The sequence below is a fragment of the Chenopodium album genome, chromosome 23, assembly GCF_948465745.1.
Source record: "Chenopodium album chromosome 23, dcCheAlbu1.1, whole genome shotgun sequence".
Lineage (NCBI taxonomy): Eukaryota > Viridiplantae > Streptophyta > Magnoliopsida > Caryophyllales > Amaranthaceae > Chenopodium > Chenopodium album.
The window spans coordinates 30,796,548-30,818,431 of record NC_137856.1 but is presented as its reverse complement, the minus strand read 5'-3'; the positions used below and the strand labels follow the sequence as shown (position 1 = coordinate 30,818,431).

General features: G+C 33.6%; 1 protein-coding gene across 2 annotated transcripts; it reads right to left on the bottom strand.

The window, feature by feature from the left end:
• Window positions 1-11,047: 11,047 nt before the first annotated feature.
• On the bottom strand, window positions 11,048-19,831 carry LOC145608165 (putative transcription factor PosF21). Of its 2 annotated transcripts, XM_081663776.1 has the most exons (5): window positions 19,745-19,831; window positions 18,956-19,529; window positions 13,738-13,870; window positions 13,421-13,505; window positions 11,048-12,078 (listed from the first exon to the last, which is right to left on the bottom strand). In XM_081663776.1, the coding sequence occupies exons 2-5, from the start codon at window positions 19,525-19,527 to the stop codon at window positions 11,714-11,716; spliced, it is 1,155 nt and encodes a 384-aa protein (XP_081519902.1). In that variant the 5' UTR covers window positions 19,528-19,529; window positions 19,745-19,831; the 3' UTR covers window positions 11,048-11,713. The 2 variants fall into 2 exon arrangements, with proteins under 2 accessions (XP_081519902.1, XP_081519901.1); XM_081663775.1 differs by having other exon boundaries at window positions 18,956-19,791.
• Window positions 19,832-21,884: the final 2,053 nt, after the last annotated feature.

Genomic DNA, 21,884 nt, shown 5'->3' with positions numbered 1-21,884 from the left:
TATTATTGGCGATCACTTGAATCAAAATCATACTAGCCTAAATCAAATTATTCAACAACGATTCACCTCTTTCTTCAACAAGTTGAGGGAAACTTCCGCTAAGATGGTTGAGGTCCTTACTGAAAAGGAGTCTGTAAGGATATTCATCAAGAACCTCCAAGAGAAGTATTCAAAGCATTTGAAATACCAACATAACTTGAATACTTTCAAGGCCGTTTATAACATAGGCATCGACATTGAAGACGATCTTGCAAAACAGAAAGCTACTAATTATAGTAACAACACCTTCTTCTTCCGAAAATACGTATTCTAGTAACAATGGTAGTACCTTCGATCTTAATGAGGTTTTTATCCATGGATAAAAGCAACCAATTAAGGAAAGAGTTCACCCCTATTGGGATGAGCTAAGATACTGCTTTCGATCGACTCCATGCTAAAGGACTCATCACTCCCATTGGACCTCTTCAAGATCCAGCACCCGAACACAGATCACCCAACTGGGATTCTGATCTAACGCTCATTGCAAGTACCATCAAGGTAGGGGACATACTATCGAGATTTGTTGGAAGCTAAAAGAGGTCATCCAATATTTGATCGATAACAACAAGCTTACCATACCTCCAGCCGGCAAGAAGACCGAGGGATGATAAAGCACGAGACACAAGGCGGGCTTCAACGACAAGATTCCGTGACCTCCTTTTTTCTATTTTTATTCCTCCTTTCCTCAATAAGTCTAGCATAAGCATTCCCCATCTTTCTCATTAGATTTATTAGAATTTGTTTGTTCTTTTCCTTTTTTATAAAAAATGAGCATTTGTTTCCTTGCATATAATCATTACATTGCAATTAAGAAAAAAAAATGTCGAAGTAAGCACAAGGTATACTAATGATTTGAGGCACCCCTTGTAGCCTATCATATCACCTTCACCTTTCAAATACATAATCCTTTCTTGATAAACCACTTTGAGCCTCGTCTAACGATAGACCTTTCTTTTTTCAACCCACATATACCTAACCTTGGGATGGGATGGTGTGCAACTTATGCAATTTACAAATAACAAAAGCTTGGGTGATTTTACAAAAAATTCAAAAAAGCAAATAGCAAATAATAAAAGTGTAAATATTCTCAAGCCTACCACGAACGTTAATGACAACAAATAATGATCATATATGGTTTCAAACGGCATTATATGAACCCGATATTTATCCATTAGGGTCTCAAGGCTTTTTGCCACCGGACCCCTAAGCCTCAAAATTTCCTTAAAAAACGTGGATTATAGCCTTCAATTTTTTTTTTTTATTTTTTTTACCTTTTTTCACTCAGTAATAAAAATTACCGAGATGTTTACCATGGTCCGTAATACCATTCGGGAGTCCAATTAGGTCGGTGAAACCATCCAATATGCCCCTTAAACTCATTCACAATTTGCAGTGATTTCGTAAACGCAAGCATAGCTACCTCGTACGTTTATGACAACATATAATGATCATATATGGCCTTAAACAGTAATTTTACCCGTTCACAACTTATAGTGATTTCGTAAACTCAAACCTACCACGGACGTTTATGACATCATATAATGATCATATATAGTTTCAAATGAAATTATATGACCCGAGATGTATCCCTTAGGGTCTCAAGGCGTTTCGCCACCAAGCCCCAAACCTCAAAATTTCCTTAAAAATCGTGGATTATAGCCTTTAATTTTGTAATTTTTTGACCTTTTTTCGCCCGAAAATAAAAATTGACGAGATATTTACCATGGTACCTAATACCCTCTGGAAGTCCAATTGTGTCTGTGAACCATCTAATATGCCCTTAAACGGTCATTTTACCCGTTCACAACTTACACATATTTTGTAAACTCAAGCCTGCCATGGACGTTTATGACATCATATAATGATCATATATGGTTTCAAACGGCGTTATATGACCCAAAAATGTATCCCTTAGGGTCTCAAAACTTTTCGCCACCAGACCCTTAAACCTCTAAATTTCCTCAAAAACGTGGATTATAACCTTCAATTTTGTAATTTTTTTAACCTTTTTTCGCCCGGAAAAAAAAACTGCCGAGATATTAACCATGGTCCTTAATATCCTCCGGGAGTCCAATTGGGTCCGTGGAACCATCCAATATGCCCCTTAAACAATCATTTTACCGGTTCACAATTTGTAGTGATTTCGTAAACTCAAGCCTTCCACGTACATTTATAACATATAATGGTCATACTTCCTCTGTTTTTTTATTAGTTGACACGTTTTGACTTTAGCACTATTCACACACTCCCCTTTGACCATGTTTTGTGATTTATACGTAATGAAAAATATAGTCATGTGGGGTCTTGTTAGATTCGTCACGGTATATATTTTCAAAAAATCAATTTTTTATAATTTTTACTTATCGGCAATTAAAGATATTAACGTTTTGATTTGTGCATTGGCAAACGTGACTAAAGAAACGTGTCAGCTAAAAAGAAACGGAGGTAGTATATAGTTACAAACAGGCAACAATATATGACCCCAAGATATATCCCCTAGGGTCTCAACGCTTTTCGCCACCGGGCCCCAAAACCTCAAAGTTTCCTCAAAAAGCGTGTTTTATAGCCTTTGATTTTGTAATTTTTTGAACTTTTTTTTGCCCGGAAATAAAAATTTCCGAGATGTTTAACATGGTCTCTAATACCATCCGCGAGTCGAATTAGGTCGGTGGTACCATCTAATATGGTCTTAGACGGTAATTTTACCCATTCACAACTTGTACTGATTTCGTAAACTCAAACCTACCACGGACGTTTATGACAACATTTAACGATCATATATGGTTTCAAACGGCATTATAGGACCTCGAAATGTATCCTACAACATACGTTTATGACAACATATAATGATCATATATGGTTTCAAAGAGCAATATATATATGACCCCTAGATATATCCCCTAGTGTCTCAACACTTTTCGCCACCGAGCCTCGAAACCTCAAAATTTCCTCAAAAAGCGTGGATAGCCTTCAATTTTTTAATTTTTAAAACTTTTTTTCACCCGTAAATAAAAATTGCCGAGATGTTTACCATGGTCACTAATACCCTCCACGCATCCAATTGGGTCGGTAGAACCATCCCACATGGCCTTAAACGGTAATTTTACCCGTTCATAACTTGTAGTGATTTCGTAAACTCGGGTCTACCGTACCACGTATGTTTATGACAATATATACTGATCATATATAGTTGAAAATGGCATTATATGACCCCGAGAATCCAAGTTGTATCCCTTAGGGTCTCATTCGCCACCGGGCTCTTAAACCTCAAAATTTCCACAAAATACATGGATTATATAATTCAATTTTGTAATTTTTTTAACCTTATTTCCCACGAAAATAAAAATTTCCTAGATGTTTACCATGGTCCTTAATACCCTATAGGAGTCCAATTGGATCAGTGGAACCTTCCAATATGCCCTTGAACGGTCATTTTACCCGTTCATAACTTGTAGTGATTTCGTCAACTCAAGTCTACTATGTACGTTTATGACAACATATATTGATCATGTTTATTTATATGGTTGCAAACGACATTATATGACCCCGAGATATATCCCCTAGGGTCGCAAAACTTTTTGCCACTGGGCCCCAAAAGCTTATAATTTCCTCAAAAAGTGTAGATTAGCCTTCTATTTTGTAATTTTTGACCTTTTTTTCGCCTGGCAATAAAAATTGTAGAGATGTTTACCATGGTCCCTAAAACCCTCTGGTAGTCCATTTGTGTCTGTGGAACCATATAATTTGTCCTTAAACGGTCATTTTATCCGTTCGCAACTTGCACCGATTTTGTAAACTCAAGCCTACCACAGACGTTTATGACAACATATAATGATCATATATGGTTTAAAACGACATTATATGCCCCTGATATTTATTCCTTAGGGTCTCAAGGCTTTTCGCCACCGGACCCCTAAACCTCAAAATTTCCTCAAAAAAACGTGGTTTATAGCCTTTAATTTTTTAATTTTTTAACCTTTTTTTGCTCGGAAATAGAAATTGCCGTGATGTTTACCATGGTCCGTAATACTCTCCGGAAGTCCAATTGAGTCGCTGGAACCATCCAATATGCCCATTAAACAGACATTTTACCCATTAACAATTTGCAGTGATTTCATAAATGCAAGCCTACCACGTACGTTTATGACAACATATATAATGATCATATATGGTTTCAAACATCAATATATTACTTCGAGATATATCCCTTAGGGTCTCAACACTTTTCGCGACCGAGCCTCGAAATCTCAAAATTTTCTCAAAAAACGTGGATTATAGCCTTCAATTTTGTAATTGTTAGAACTTTTTTTCCCCCGAAAATTAAAATTGCCGAGATGTTTACCATTGTCCCTAATACCCTTCGCGAGTCCAATTGGGTCAGTGGAACCATCCAATATGGCCTTAATTGTAATTTACCTGTTCATAACTTGTAGTGATTTCGTAAACTTAGGTCTACCACGTACGTGTATGACATTATATATTTATCATATATTGTTGCAAACGGCATTATATGACCCCGAGATGTATCCCTTAGGGTCTCAAGGCTTTTCGCCACCGGGTTGTTAGACTTCAAATTTTTCTCAAAAAACATGGATTATAGTCTTCAATTTTTTAATTTGTTTGACCTTTTTTCCCCAGAAAATAAAAATTGCCGAGATGTTTACCATGGTCCTTAATATCCTACGGGAGTCCAATTAGGTCGGTGGAACATTCCAATATGCCCTAAAACGGTCATTTAACCCATTCATAACTTGTAGTGAATTCGTAAACTCAAGTCTACCATGTATGTTTATGACAACATGTATTGATCATAAATATATGGTTGAAAACGGAATTATATGACCCAGAGATATATCCCCTAGGTCTCAAAACTTTTCGCCACCGGGCCCCAAAACCTTATAATTTCCTCAAAAAGCGTAGATTAGCCTTCTATTTCGTATTTTGTAATTTTATTTACCCTTTTTCAACCGGAAATAAAAATTGCCGAGATGTTTACCATGGTCCCTAATACCCTCCGGAATTCCAATTGTGTCTGTGGAACCATCTAATTTGCCCTTAAATGGTCATTTTATCCGTTCACAACTTGCACCGATTTTGTAAACTCAAGCCTACCACGAACGTTTATGACAACATATAATGATCATATATGGTTGCAAACGGCATTATATGACCCCGATATTTATCCCTTAGGGTCTCAAGGCTTTTCGACACTGGACCAATAAACCTCCAAATTTCCTCAAAAAACGTGGATTATAACCTTCAATCTTTTAATTTTTTAACCTTTTTTCGCTGATAAATAAAAATTGCCGAGATATTTTCCATGGTAAGTAATACCTTCCGGGAGTCCAATTGGGTCGGTAGAACCATCCAATATGCCCCTTAAACCCGTTCACAATTTGACGTGATTTCGTAAACGCAAGCCTAGCTACCTCGTATGTTTAAGACAACATGTAATGATCATATATGGTTTTAAACATCAATATGTTATTCCGAGATATATCCCCTAGGGTGTCAACACTTTTCACAACCGAACCCCGAAAACTCAAAATTTTCTCAAAAAGCTTGGATTATAGCATTTAATTTTGTAATTTTTGAACTTTTTTTCTCCCGTGAATAAAAATTGCCTTGATGTTTACCATGGTCCCTAATACCCTCCACGAGTCCAATTGGGTCGGTGGAACCATCAAATATGGCCTTAACTAGTTCACAACTTGTAGTGATTTCGTAAACTCAAACCTACTACGGACGTTTATGACATCATATAATGATCATATATGGTTTCAAATGACATTATATGACCCCGAGATGTATCCCTTAGGGTCTCAAGGCGTTTCGCCACCAAGCCCCAAAACCTCAAAATTTCCTTAAAAATCGTGGATTATAGCCTTGTATTTTGTAATTTTTTGACCTTTTTTCCTCGAAAATAAAAATTTCCGAAATATTTACCATGGTCCCTAATACACTCCGGAAGTCCAACTGTGTATGTGGAACCATCTAATATGCCCTTAAACGGTCATTTTACCCGTTCGCAACTTGCACATATTTTGTAAACTCAAGCCTACCACGGACGTTTATGACATCATATAATGATCATATACGGTTTCAAACGGCATTACATGATCCCGAAATGTATCCCTTAGGGTCTAAATACTTTTCGCCACCGGGCCCTTAAACCTCAAAATTTCCTCAAAGAATGTGGATTATAGCCTTCAAATTTGGAAATTTTTTAACCTTTTTTTGCCAGGAAATAAAAATTGTCGAGATGTTTACCATGGTCCTTAATACCCTCTGGGAGTCCAATTGGGTCATTGGAACCATCCAACATGCCCCTTAAACAGTCATTTTACCCGTTCACAATTTGTAGTGATTTCGTAAACTCAAGCCTACCACGTGCGTTTATGACAACATATAATGATCATATTTGGTTTCAAACATCAGTATATGACCCCGAGATATATCCCTTAGGTTCTCAAGGCTTTTCGCCACCAGGCTCCGAAACCTCAAAATTTCCTCAAAAAGCGTGGATTATAGCCTTCAATTTTGTCATTTTTTGAACTTTTTTTCGCCCAAAATAAAAGTTTCTGAGATGTTTACCATGTTCTTTAATACACTCCGAAAGTCCAATTGGGTCGGTGGAACCATCCAATATGCCCTTAAATGGCCATTTTACCCGTTCATAACTTATAGTGATTTCGTAAACTCAAGCCTACCACGTACAAAAATGACAACATATAATGATCATATATGGTATCATACAACAATATATGACCCTGAGATATATCCCCTAAAGTTTCAACACTTTTCAACATGGGTCTTAAAAACTCAAAATTTCCTCAAAAAGCGAAGATTACAGCCTTCAATTTTTTAATTTTTTGACCTTTTTTCGCCCGGAAAAAAATTGCCGAGATGTTTACCATGATCCCTTATATTCTTTTGGAGTTCATTTGGGTCGGTGGAACCATGCATCTAATATGCCCATAAACGGTCATTTTACCCGTTCGCAACTTGCACTGATTTCGTTATCTCAAGCCTTCCACAGACGTTTATGACAATATATAATGATCATATATGGTTTCAAATGGCAATATAAGACCCTGAGTTATATCCCCTAGGGTCTCAACTCTTTTTCTCCACCAGGCCCTTACACCTCAAAATTTCTTCAAAAAATGTGGATTATAGCCTTAAATTTTGTAATTTTTTTGACCTTTTTTTGCCCGGAAATAAAAATTGCCGAGATGTTTACCATAGTCCCTAATATCGTCCAGGAATCAAATTGGGTTGGTGAAACCGTCCAATATGCCCTTAAACGGCCATTTCACCCGTTCACAACTTGGAGTGATTTTGTAAACTCAAGCCTACCACGCACGTTTACAACATACAAGGAACATATATAGTTTCAATCTGCATTATATGACTAAGAGATTTATCCCTTAGGGTCTCAAAGTTTTTTCGCCATCGGGTCCCAAAACCTCAAAATTTCTATACTGATTGGAGTTGAACTGAACTGAACTGATTGGAGCTGAACTGAATTGAACTATACTGAAATTAAGTAAATATGAACAGGCCCTAAGTTCAATTCAGCTTCAATCAGTTCAGCTCCAATCACTTCAGTTTAACTTAGTTCAGTAAATATGAACAGAGTAGTAGTTTCCAAAAGTAGTTAATTATTTGAAACTAAAATCTTAAAAGAATGAATATCTACAATGTAACTCACTAAGAATTTAATGAAGTGATGATACCTACGTGTATCACATCTATATCGTGCACTACTAAGAATGTAGTTAAGTGATGATACATTGATACTTACGATACATGCATTTCATTTATATAAATTGTGCACTACTACTCTTACAATCCTACGTATGTACTACATTACTAAACTTGGGAAGTTCAATTGTTCGATCAAGAATGTCTAGCTGACTCGGTTTGTGAGTACAAAATATGTTGAATAAAGTATGGAGTAATTAGATTATTTGTTAGGAAAAAATAAAATGTAACCTTTACTGTGATTTTGGGTCCTGATATGAGGTTTATTTGATAGTTGATCGATGTGTAGTGTAGGTTCAACTTCATAACCAAGGGGATTCGCGACTTTGCTGTGCAGTAGGCAAATAATGTAACCTAATAACGAAATAGGAAATTGTTTTGATCTCATCTCCGCTATACAATTTATGCTAGTGACATTTGAAATTAATGATTTTGAGGTTGAAAATGACATTGTTAATTATTAGTTGAAGCCTATGTATTATTGGTCTATTATGTTATTAATTCATTTAAACGGTATTTTTATGTCATTTTAATTAAGGAAAATATTATACATATCTCTAAGGGTTATATATAAGAAGCTAAAAATTAAATGAAAATAAAAATAACAAATGAAAATATAACATTAATTCATTACATTGATTTGCGTGTGATTTTGTAATTCATTCTTAAATTAAAACCATGTAGCATTGCCCTTTATATGATGTTTGTTGTTAAAATTTTGGATATACATAATTGAAATTGCTGAAATATTGTATCTTTTTTGGAAACCTAACAAGTTTCATTCTAATCTGCTAAGGAAGTGAATCATACTCACAAGCCAATTCAGCTATACAATCTTGAACATCTGACATTCCCAAGTTTAGTATGAATTAGTGCATCAATTTAATTTAATTTTTAGTATATGATGTTGTAGGAAACCATTTCATGAATTTATTTTCAAAAAAATTGCCGCATTTGTAAATGATTATTGATTACAGCGTGATAATATGTATCTTAATGGCATATATTATTGATAAGTAGTTTATATGCGGACCACCCTTACTAGAATAATAACTAAACTTGAGAGGTTATTATAGAGATTAATTAGAAAATACGATTAGTTAACAATGATGATGGAGTTTGTTACGTAGAGAATTTGCTTAATTACTAGCTAGTGATTTGTACAAGTATAAATAACATTGCATATGTGCAGAACTCATATCCTTCAATTGTTTTAGTTGAATTACAAATTAAAAGAAAACAATTTTTTATATATTATCTTCATTTCAAGTGCAATGGCATCAACTCAAAAGTCAGCTTCTTCTTATGGTGCTCCTCTAAGGTTTATTTCATTCGTCAGACTACTGATCATATGGTAAAACAACTTTAATGCAGTGGCTAGATACTTATTTTGCTTTCATAAGTAACTAATAAAAAATTGTTCTTGGATTATTAATATTTATATACACAATTTTGCGTAGTATGTTATGCTGTTCTTGGATTATTAATATTTATATACACAATTATTATGCGTAGTATATATATAGTTGCTAGATGATACAAGAATTAATCTTTTTTTTATTATTTGATTTTATATTATTGTATGGCCTATAGCAAAAATATAGCATAATTTTATTACATTCTGTAGTGAAAACCATTTTAATTGACATATACAATATTACATGTAATTCACTAATACTTCATACTTGTATACATATATATACATGTATATATGAAAATGAACGAGTTGAGTTTCGTTGCATTTCTCGGTATAATTATGCCCTTATAAGTTTATATATATTGAGGCAAAAATATAGCTTTAGTTGAATTCATTTATTCGATATAAATAAAGGTCATAGATCCATAATTATTATATGTATTTGACATATATCTGGTGTTAAAACATGAACTATACAAATTGAAGTATACGTGAGGATTATTTTCCTAAATAGTTTTTTTTTCCCTTATTTCTTATTTACCCCGGGTTTGTTCGAGTTTTATACATGCGTTAGAATTTATTATTGAAACTTAAATTAGTTCAATTTGTGCATAATTCAGGGAACTTGCAAATTTACCGGTAGTCTATGGAAAACTCGTTGACAACGGTTATATATTCGGACTCTCTACCAGAAAAGCTTTAGCCATTTTAGCAGCAATTGCTCTTGTAATAGTTTTAGTAGCATTTATTATTTTTCGTTATTATCATTTAGCTGGACATTATGTCCCCGAAAAAATATATAGGAGATTTCCAATAGATATATACTCAATAAATAGGCAGACTGAATTTATTAACCAAGATTGTGCCATGTGTATGTATCCGTTTGAAGACGGAGAATTGCTTCGAATTCTTCCGGTGTGCCGGCATAACTTTCACCGGCACTGCATCGCCAATTGGTTTTTGAAACGCGATAGCCGGTGTCCAGTTTGCAAGCATGATTATTCCGAGGAAAATAATTGTACACTTGATTATATTAGATTTTTTCTTTTTGGTTCATGATTCTTGTTGTTTTTGTTGAGTTGTAATAAATTGAATTTGTTTTATTACATTATTGCGTCAAATACTCCGATTCATAATCTTATGAAAGCAAGTAATATTGTTTAAGTTTCCCTCAAAAGTCGAAAGAATAAAAGAAAAAAAAAAGAAAAAGAAAAAAAAGGTTTAATTCATTATTTTAAAGTCATGTTTTTGGGTCTTATGAACTTCTGTCTGGGATTGGTGTATGTCTCTTGAAAAAGTGTCTACTGAAACTCCCTACTGATGTAATCAGGAAAGCTGTTACTATTGTTGGAGAGTTTGAGCTGGCTAATGAGGTTAGTTTTTCTGCTTCTCCTGCTCTGTCTACCCCTTATGGAACGGTGTCCTGACTGTCATCTGCTGTTGGCCGCTATAAGGCGAACACAGACGCTGGTTGCTTTGGTGATGAAAGAATTGGTTTGGGAGGTGTTATGCTTGACAGTTTGGGTGAAGTGATGGGAATAACTCAATAACTTGCATATTTGTTATAATGGGTGTTGTAAAGAAAATTAAGGTGAACTAATTTTATTGGTAAGCATCTAACTTTGGAATGTTACCAGTTTAGCACTTTCCAAAAACTTTTAAGTAATAAAAGAGATCTAGAATATGGTCAATTATGTGAACAAGCACAAACTTTTTTTCAAATTAAAAAATTAATACAAATCAAACAATAAACGTCAAGCTGAGCTTCATTAGCTCTTACCAACTTTCAGCCAGCAAGCAGGTAACCTTCCTCTACAAAGTATGGAAGTGTAAATAAAACGACATCAAATAGAAGAATTCAGGCCAGCAAATGTTGTTTCTGTCCCCCTCCTATCAACTAATACAAAATCAGTAAAAGCTTGGAATAATCTCCAAGCATGGAAACCTTGATTGCAGAAAGAATTCTTCGAGTGCCTTTCAGAAGCGCAATCTGTAAGATCAAAATTTACCTGTGCTTATCAAAATTTGCTAAATGATTAGTGACTAATGAACTAAGCTAGAATAAAGCTTAGACCAGCTACAAGCTTGTTTACAATGAATGAGTTAACTATAAAATATCAATAATACCCAACACATGCACCCTACATGGACTTCAAACCACTCCATCACTACCCGCTCCTGCTATCAACTATGTAGATATATAGGGCATTTCTCTAAACTCTTTTACGACATCCATCTAACGATAATAGCTCCAAAACAATTCCGAAGCTTGGATAAGATACAGCCTACATCATCTTACCCCAAAGACCAATCACAATACCCACAATGCCTACAAACAATTTTTACCTGTAGTTTTTCAACTGTAGATGTAATTTTACTACAAACAATATAAGCTTGTATAGACTATAGAGACTAAATAAACAACTTAAAAGTTATCCCTGCTGATGTAATTTTACTATATTGAACTCGTTGCAGAATAACTCCATGCCTTTAATCCTGTGATGCTCCGGAAATGGGATCTGATGCATTCTCTTTGGATAATGACATTGATGACCTCATTTTGAAATCACCAGAATGCTGAGACATCTGGGTTGGTTCTTGATGCTGCAATTGTTGCTGCTGGAGCTGATGCAGTTGATGCTGTTGATACTGTTGCTGCTGCTTTTGAGAATGAAGCTGTAGCTGTTGAAACTGCTGTGCGGTTATCAGAGTATGCATTGCCTGGTTGCTTGGGTAAAACGGCTGGTTGGCTGCATAGGAAGCTGGAAAGTTCATCATAGGCCCACTATTGGACATAGCTTGACCAGTCACCAATTTTAAATGCTGAATCTCCTCTTTCAGCGCTTCATTTAATGCTGCATTAGTCCAGAATATCATAAACAAAATGTTATTGTTGAAAGAAATAAATCAAAGAAGCAACGGAACACAGCTTATTGATTGATAGGGTATCACTACTAATATGACAGCCCATAAAATTTAAATAAACTACATCAGTTCATCTATTCCCTAGTTGTCAGAGCTCAGAGGTGACAAGGCTCGGAGTGGAAGCCTCATCACAACCTTCTAAGGGGACTGTTAGGATAGGGACTTCAGATTCACGGGAAGCAATGAAAAGGACTCAATACCTAATGGAATCTCATACCACAGGAATAATTATCCTCCCTTACGGGCTCTATAAGGAATTCCCACCACCCCCATCCCCATCTTGTGATTATTCTTCATTCTACACTGCAGCCACAGTTGCGTAATGATTCTTCCATAAATAATATAGATCTAGAGCCAATAAAAAGATATGGTTTTATCGTTTGGTATATATTGAGGTTAATAATTTCAGGATTTGAATGCATTAACAGGTCAATCGGTGACAACCAGCAAGGACTGACCATCAACGGTCGACTCTTGACTCGAAAAAGACCCAACATTTTGCTTCTCATCTCATAATTTAAATCCAGGAAAAATGTCCACATTTAGTGTCCATGAATTTTAGGAGAAAGGAGTGAGTTGAAGGGTTGTATTGCAACTCCACTGTAAGATTTGTATTCTGTAACTACCCAATTAGCAATCATGCAGATACAGTCCTTGTAAGATAATTCAGACTATAACAGAATGAACAAGTCCAAGCAGAAACATAGATCCTATTGACAAGAAAACCCAAAAGACGTTGTATTGACATATTGTGTAAGACAAGCATTAGTAATAAGGGCATACACCCCTTGCAAGTAGGGGGAAATTAGGCATCCCACTTGCATGGGGTGAGAATCGAACCCCTCTCACAGCGATGGAAGGAAGGCCTCAACCACTAGACTAACCTTGAATCTTCATTACTGCGGACACATGGTCATATGATTCTAAGGGCTTTTAGCAATGTATACCCATATATACAGCCAATTTAAGACACTATAAAAAAAATTAATAAAATAATAATAAAAAAAAAAAAAAAAAATCCAGTATATGAGTAGTCTTCTCCATCACAGCAAATAATACATATATCTGCCAAAAAATGATGCTGCTAAGTAAAATTAAGCTTCCATAAAAAAACTGTTAATTCTCTCATTTGCTATAACACTTGCAGAAATTTGCATAAATGACTCTCCTTGACTTCAACATATTAAACTCTATATAATTTTAAAGCAGTCCAAAACTAAGCAATACAGATATTGGATGAGAGGAATGCATTAAGCAAGGATGGGTTCTTACCATCCTGCAAGTGAACCTGCTGCTCCATAGTTTGCAGACGTAGCTTCAACTCACTGTTCTCAGCATTAAGGCCATTTGTATCTCTCTGCAGAGTATTAATCAATTCACCAATATTAAGAGTTCACAAGAGAGGAAAGAAAAATGCATCAGCTTGGAAAAAAAAAAAAAAAAAAAAAAAGGGTCTAGATAAAAGTTAAGACAATTATAGTTGAGGCAAAACGCAATGAAAATGAAGTAAACTAGCAGGACCGATTGAAAACTGCAGTGTATAGTTATAAAACTGCCTCTTTAACAAAGTCACCCAAATGACCTATTACCTGCAGCAGGGTCAACTGAGCAGACAAAGAGGTAGCCTCAGTTTGCAAAGTTTGGACTTTGCGCTCTAGCTCAGCAATGTATCTCATCTTCCTTTCCTTAGATCTTGCAGCTGACTGCCTATTAGCCCAGATTCTACTCAAGCAAAACAAAGTAGAGACGATAATTAAAGTGAAGAATAACAGTCAGATAATTTGGCCTAGTTGCAATTACAGCAAAAATATAGAGCATGTTATAGCCATAAAAGTTATAAAGATGTTAAAGTCACAAAAGACTTCAGTACTAATATATTAATCATCAACTGCTCTTTGATCCAATGCAAACCCAAGAGCCCCAGATACAAAAAAAATTCTGTGGCCATATACACATAATAGCATTTATACAACATATAACAATCACATTAGAATAATTATCAGCAAATAGCATCACAAAACCTCAACAATAACTTGAAATTGAGTTTAAGCAGAAATTACGACTTCATACCCACTCTCCCTGAAAAAAAATAGAGAATTAAACAACGATTTTCTTTAACTTTCAATGAGATACAATAAGGTGAAACCTTCCTGAATTAGATTTTGAAGTTCTCCTGAACTCCAACGAGTCAAAAATTTATCCAGAAAGGAGTGACACAACAGGATTAAGCAAAAAGAAAGAAAACTTGGGGATGTACATGTGCAATAAATGGGAGAAAATCAAAAGCAGCAACCATATAAACTTCTTACAAGTCCTAAAAAGCACATTGTACATTACAAAATGGACAAATCAAAACAAAACCTTGCTTGAGTTGATTTCATATCTTTTGGCATTGCTAATAAACAAAAGAATTTTTTTTTGCCTAGCTATTTGATGAAGGAGTAGAAGACTGTCAAAAAAAAAAAAAAAAAAAAGGAGTAGAAGAACCTAGCATTGGATGAAAAAAAAAACTATGATAATACAAGCCTTTATATCGCTTGGCAACACAAAATTAACGCATGTCAAGGTCACACCACAATGGCAGGGCTACCATATACGACAAAAATTGTCAACGATCTTTATACAAGATCAGGCATTCACATTTTTACATGATATTTTATGGCAAGTAGAACGATAAGATTGCCATGCCATTTATAACAGATATCCTGAATGAGGGCATGCCATTTATAACAGATATCCTGAATGAGGGCATGCCTTTTAGGTGGTTCAAAGTAGCCATTCAACTTTTAAGTAGGACTATATTCCACACGATTATTTTGCACCCCTCTCAGCGAGGTTTGTTTAAAATCCCCTATTTTGAGTAATGTTAAATGCATGGACTGATACTCATAAAAAGTGTGTACGCATGATTCATCACCCAATTCCGTGGTTTATACACACGGGTGTACAGTGCTCATCGTACACCCGGATTAATAAAAAAAAGGCGGAAAGAACATCCCGTGTTTCTTAAAGAACATATATGTATTTGACAAAGAACATGTTTGTATTTGACAAAAGCATGCATTGCCAAAGAACATAAAGATATAATAAAAAGAACGAGATAAAAAGTTAATAAAATTTTCTGAAAAATTACACATTATTATCGGAAAAAATTTAGAGGTGATAAAAAATCGAGTAAGGCCAGGCCATATCATAATTTGTCGTGCCCAAGCCCGTAGAAAAGTAGCGGGTTTTCGGGCTTTTTTCAAGCCCTATTTCGGGCCGGATCGGGTCGGGATGCAAGTCATGCTAATGTTGATCACCTCTTAAAAAATTCTTACCAAAGATATCATTTCCCCAAAAATTAGTTTTTTATCTCTCAAAAAAAATTCAACTTTCCATAATAATTTACACTCTAATATTATTTTCAATTAAAAATAATTTAAGATTTCAATATCAAATTTCAAAATAACATAAGTTAAAAGAACATAATTTATATTGTAAAGTACATATAGAAAATACCTAAATAACACACTAATCAAACTCAAAGAATATAGGATAACAAAAGTAATTTAAATATGACATATGATAATAAAAATAGAATTTGGGCGTTACTACGATCTTAAAGAACATACACGCCAAATTCAAAGAACATACTTTGTATTATTAAACCCAAAAAAACATATATGTTTATTAACATATGTTAAATAACATAAGTTATAATATAAAGAACATATTATTTTAGTTAAAGAACACACTGATCACACTCAAACAACATATTAAAGAAATGTTCTTTGTCAAACATAAGTATGTTCTTTATCAAACACTATATGTTCTTTCCGCCTTTTTTTATTTACCCGGGTGTACCCCTGGTGTATTATCTAATTTTCACTTTCAGGAACTTGGACCATTTTATCTATAGGGTAGCCTGAAGAGAACAAAATCTGAAAGCAATACGCCTTGTTCTCTTCAGGCTACCCTATTCTCTCAACTATAATAGCCTACCAAACTATTTCAAGATGGTAACTTTGACCATATATATTTAATTATCTACTAGTAATAATATTAAAGATGAAAATCTAAAATGAAAGTAATTTCTTCAAATTTTATTACCACATATGCTTTCAATAAAATTGTAAAACATTTTTCAACGTTAATACCTTTTTATTATAGTTTTTACCTATTAATAATTGAAGATATAGATGTTTGAAGTTATGCATAGGCAAACGTGCCTAAAGAAACGTGTCAACTAATATGAAATGGAGGAAGTATATGAATAAACTAAAAGTGTTGCAACTATTTTGCAACAGAGGAAGTTGTAAAAAGAAATTTCAAAGTCCCTTAAACATAGGGATTGAATCATGCATGCACTATACGGGTTTCAGTCCAAGCATTTACTTTCATAAAAAAAAAAAAGGAATTTAAATTAACTTTGCAGAGTATGCATAATACTCATGTGGAGCAAGTGGAGAGAGGGATGCAAAATAGTCGTATGGCGTAAATAGTCCTAATTGAAAGTTAAATGCCTACTTTCATCCAAAGCACTTAAACGCATTCCCTCAATTAAGATAACTTTTGTAATAAATGACATGGAAAAAATAGTTTTGAAATAGATGAAGCGCACATCAATAAGAATGACCCAGTAAATTATATAACAACTACTTGCCTTGATTTTTACTTATGCTACCCAATTCTCTTGAGCCCACTCCTCACGAGTTAACCACGTTTTGGAGCATGCAAGCTAGATTGTGGTTCATAGAGGACTATCCTATTCATTGGTCTAAGATTTGAGTTCCAATTTTTAAATTCAAATTTACAATATCTCACACATTATTGTACAACCCCCTTCCCCTCTTTTGGCTAAGATTTTAAGTTTTTCCTAAGTATCAAACTATCAAGTGCACAGTCTATTTCAACTCATACTAACAAATATGCTATACAATCAAATTGTATAGCATATTCCATGTAGGTTCTAAGTCAAATAAACATGAATAGGAAATTTACCTATAAATTTATAGAAAAAGATTGTCCCGTTACCATTCACATATGAAATAATGGATGTAGGGGAATTCAATAAAGTAAAGTCATAGATACTCTTATATTTGCTCAATCAATCACATGTGAATAAAATCTAAACCTACATCCTCGTGCTAATAAAACTCATTAAGATGTAAGACATAATTTTCTGGATACAAAAAAAGAATACAATATTATTAAATCTTCATAGTGTTCTTATGGAGTCCAATGAATCTTATTCAAATTGCCCTCAACTTTGTTTCCATTCATAATGCCATATCAAGCAAAATGCCAACTATTCCTTCATTTACTTAGCCATCTAGGATCCACGCAACCAATTCCCTATACTAGCCTATCCACCTATCCATCATGTTATGGTAATAACTAGTTCATACCCAAGCCATCGGATTATTAGATGGATATAGTAAAAGGTTAAATATACTACTTGTAGAATTAGATGATATATATCAGGTAATGCTATTTCAATAACAGACTATATAATTTGACGTATTCAGTAATTAATATGTAGTAGATGGACAATATAGTGTTATCGTGCTTTCTAAAATTATATAAACTAAATATTAATTAACAAAAAATAGGAGGGAAAATTCCCTCCAAAAGGTTTCACTTTAGTATATAGTATAGATTTCAGTGATGGTTTCGAACCCCAAAAATATGGATATATCAATATTAGTTTCATAGTTCTATGTAGAAGTAAATCTGGTATTAGTGGTTTAGTGCTCCATTATTATTTGTGAGATTATAGGTTCAAATCCTTAACCAATAAATTATTTATTTATATATAATACTAATATTTCTCCACCCAAACTCCAAAAATCATGCAATATTTCAATTTTAATAAAAAAATAATTCAAAACTTTCATTTTCCAATTTAATTTCTAATTTTTTTTTCTCCCACAATTTCTCAATTTCATTCTAATTCCCAAAATCTTTCTATCTTCCAAAATTAATTAAAATCTCAAAAATAAAAATTTCTTATTTTCAACGTTTTTTATTCAAAATCTCTATCATGATCGATTAATATTCAATATCCTTCATCCCTCAAAATAAACTTCGCCCTTTTAAAAACTTATTAATTTCTAATGGTTAAATTTATTTTAAGATGGAATAGGTGATTAAACCGTTGTTTATCTCCCAAAGTGGGTATTTAATTTACTGAATAGAGGCCCAGGACCCAGAAGAATTACGTCATCGTAGCCCCCGAATAATTTGTCTTAAGGTGTGACTTAATTAGTTAATTGTAATATGATGTATAAGACACTTATTGGTAATATAATTACATTCTACTGAGTACTACAAGTTCAAGAGCCAGACAATACTTTCCAAATAGACTCACCCCAATAATGTCTCTCATTAAATTACCAAAATCATTATACATAAAAGCTGAACAACATACCATAATTGTATATTCACAAAATCTGAATTACCAGCTCTTGATAAATAAATCAAGATTCGAATTTCGAACCATAATAAAGTTCTGATACTTGTTCAACACATTACCATGTAGAATATATCAAAGCAGCCTAGAAGAATGCTTTCCATGGAATTTATCATGCCTAAACAGAAACAACAAGAACTAGCCAAAACATAAAAGAAAACAATAATTCAAAACCTGGGCAATTTAAACTTTTAAGGCAAAGTTCTCACATTTCACCAACATTATAAAATGAGCAATTCTTCATAATAATATCTCAAGAATAATCATCCAAAATCCAAAAATTTCTATTAATCAAACTAAACAATTGAATAAAAAAAGAGGCAACAAATTGACACATTCTCAACAGCAATTACCTCTTAGCACGCTTAGGATCAATAAGAGCAAGCTCTGCAAGCTTAGCAGCGGACATTGCCTTCTTAGCATCAGCATGAGAACCCTCATCACCCCCAGGAACAAGCATTTCCGGCTTAATCGACGTCGTCCCATCCATTGATTGACTATGCTGATGCCTCGCCCTCGGCCTCTCACTCCCGCCCCCGCCCCCGGATACCGCCTTTTCCGCCCCCGCCCCAGACGAAGCCTCACCAATCTGAAACCCGGAATTCGCCGAAGTCGCCGAATTCACCTTGTCCATATCAATGTACATAGAAAACAAATCCTCCTCCGTTTCATCCGACAATGACGGGCCATCGGGCCCACCTCCGACAACACCAAGATCACTGTCGAAGCTAATATCATCGGGAAGAGTAAGAATCTCGGAATGTGCTCTTCTATGACCCATATTTTTCGGCGGATTATCCGGCATTCGACTCAAATCATTGCTAAACGACGTCGTTTGCGTTTGCGACGTTGTTGAAGAGGGAGAAAACGTCGAGAATCTTCCCGTCGGCGGTAATCCGGCGCCGCCATGCTGATCCTTGTCCATTACTGCAGAATTTCGAAACCCTAAATTATTAATTTGGGGGAATGAAATAAACCCTAGAAATCATTCAAATTTGGGGAAATGATTGATTGAAGGTGAAATTAGATCTTAGAAAACGAAAACAAAATTAATTTTAAAAAGAATTAAGAAAAAAAAAATCGAAGGTGAGAGATCTGTGATGTTAGCAAGAAGAAAGAAATGGGAAGAAAAAGGAGATTACGTTGGCAAAATTCGAACTTTTTTGAGGAGAGAGAAAATGAATGAAAATGTAAACTTTTTCGGTAGAAGATATCGCCAATGCGCCACCTATATATTTTACCTTAGAGCGTATCCGTGCAAAATGTATAATGTATGAGATATATAAGAAAAATATACTCCCTCCGTTTATAAATACTTGCTTCACTTTTTATTTGCGGTTGTTTTTAACTACTTGCTCCATTACTTTATTTGAAAAAATTTTACAATATCAATCAATCAAACACTATATATATACTAAAAGACACGCCAGCAATGACACGTGTCATTTTCTGGTGTGTCCTTTAGTTTTTTTTTAAAAAAAATAATACTGGTAATCTTTAGTAAACAAACTTATACATAAATAAAAAAGATAGCAAAATAATACCAGTACATAAATAAAAGATTTGATAAATCTTATACATAAATAAAAAGATAGCAAAATAATACATAAATAAGAGATTTGATATGTTTTTCAATAACATACACGGAGTACATTGGCAAATATATAAACTAAAATAAAAATAAAAATAAAAAAAAAATCAGATTCTTAACATAATTGTGCCATAATGTTATGTACAACTTACAACAATAATTTTATTTAGATTTATTTGATTATATGTTAAAAAGCTCCAAGAAAGTAATTTGAATTTCAAATATTAAAAAATAGATAAAATAAAAGATTTGATGTATCCTTCTACAAATAAATATTAACAACTATAAATTTAAGAGGAAAAAAAAATCAGATTTTAACATAATTTGTGACATACATAGTGACTACCGAGTGTAATGTACAAAGTTTTAAGAAATCTATTTGGTTAACAACGAGAAAATTTTACCAATTTTTTATGAAATTAAAATATAATAATATACATATTGTCAAATGCGTTTTAAAAATAACTATCTGGCTAATAGGCTCTTTTGTAATTATTAATTATAGGGTCTTTTAAAATTAATTCATTACATCATATAATATTTTAGAAAAATTCATTGTTAATTTAATAATAGTTATAAAAAATTACCGTGCATGGCACGGGACCTAACCTAGTTTAATTTAATTAATTTCTCTCACCAAGTGGACCCAACATATATTCTCTCTCCAACAGCAATGCAACACCATCAGCATCAGCAATACAACAATAACAACGACAACATACCCAAAAGTAGAAAAACAACCACTAGAGTAGCAAACCAAGAATCATCAATCAATCAATCAATACTATATACTAAAAAACACACCAGCAATGACACGTGTCATCTCCTGGTGTGTCCTTAGTTATTATTTTTTTATATGAAAAATCTATTAATTAAGGAAACAAATAAATTTCAAAAATAATTTTATTTGTTGTACATATTCCATATTAATGTAGTATATTTAAAATAAAAAGATTTCACAAATCTTTCTAAAACAATAAAATTGGATAACTATAAACCAAAAATTGTATTCTTAAAAATATATTGTGATCTGTTTTATAAAAGAAAAAATATTGGTCTGATTTTTTGCCTACTTTTATTTTAATTGTGTATTAGAAACCACAATTAGCCTTGCAAATACCAATTTAACATATCACATACTTTTATTATTCCTCGACTAATTTATGTTTATAATACTTATCTATCAATAATCTATAATGATCACCGTGCATGGCACGGGATCTAACCTAGTACGTAAGTAAATGAGTACGAAGTTGATTGCTGATCACAAAATCATTTGGTGACATCATCCAAAATATACTTATCCCAAAAGTACTTTGTCCATTGTTCTCGAACTTGGTCCAATTCCTCGGTAGAGTATAGCTTATATATTTTCCGATATCTCATATGTCTAACAAATTCTTTATTCATTTTTAGTAATACATAACAAAAATTTATCTTTTCCGTTCTAAATTTATGTGCTCAAGGAAAATGGAGCTCCTAACTAGGGAAGGAAGGAGTACGTATGTGGTACATTATATACCTAACTAATAAGTCTTTGACATATTGTACTTTATATGCTCTTTAACCGAAAATTTAACAAATAGTTATACATTAAAAATTCAAACAAAATATAACAAGATTAAGAAAGGGAAGGACATAAAGGAGAAACCGTTAAAGATAAAGTCAAGCATTTAATTGAATATTTGTTG

Excerpts from the sequence above, each read along its gene's own strand:
- LOC145608165 (XM_081663776.1), bottom strand. The coding sequence starts at position 19,527 with ATGGACAAGGATCAGCATGGCGGCGCCGGATTACCGCCGACGGGAAGA. Across the intron at positions 13,871-18,955 it reads GATCCTAAGCGTGCTAAGAG|AATCTGGGCTAATAGGCAGT; the intron begins GTAATTGCTGTT and ends TTGCTTGAGTAG. Across the intron at positions 13,506-13,737 it reads CTCAGTTGACCCTGCTGCAG|AGAGATACAAATGGCCTTAA; the intron begins GTAATAGGTCAT and ends AATACTCTGCAG.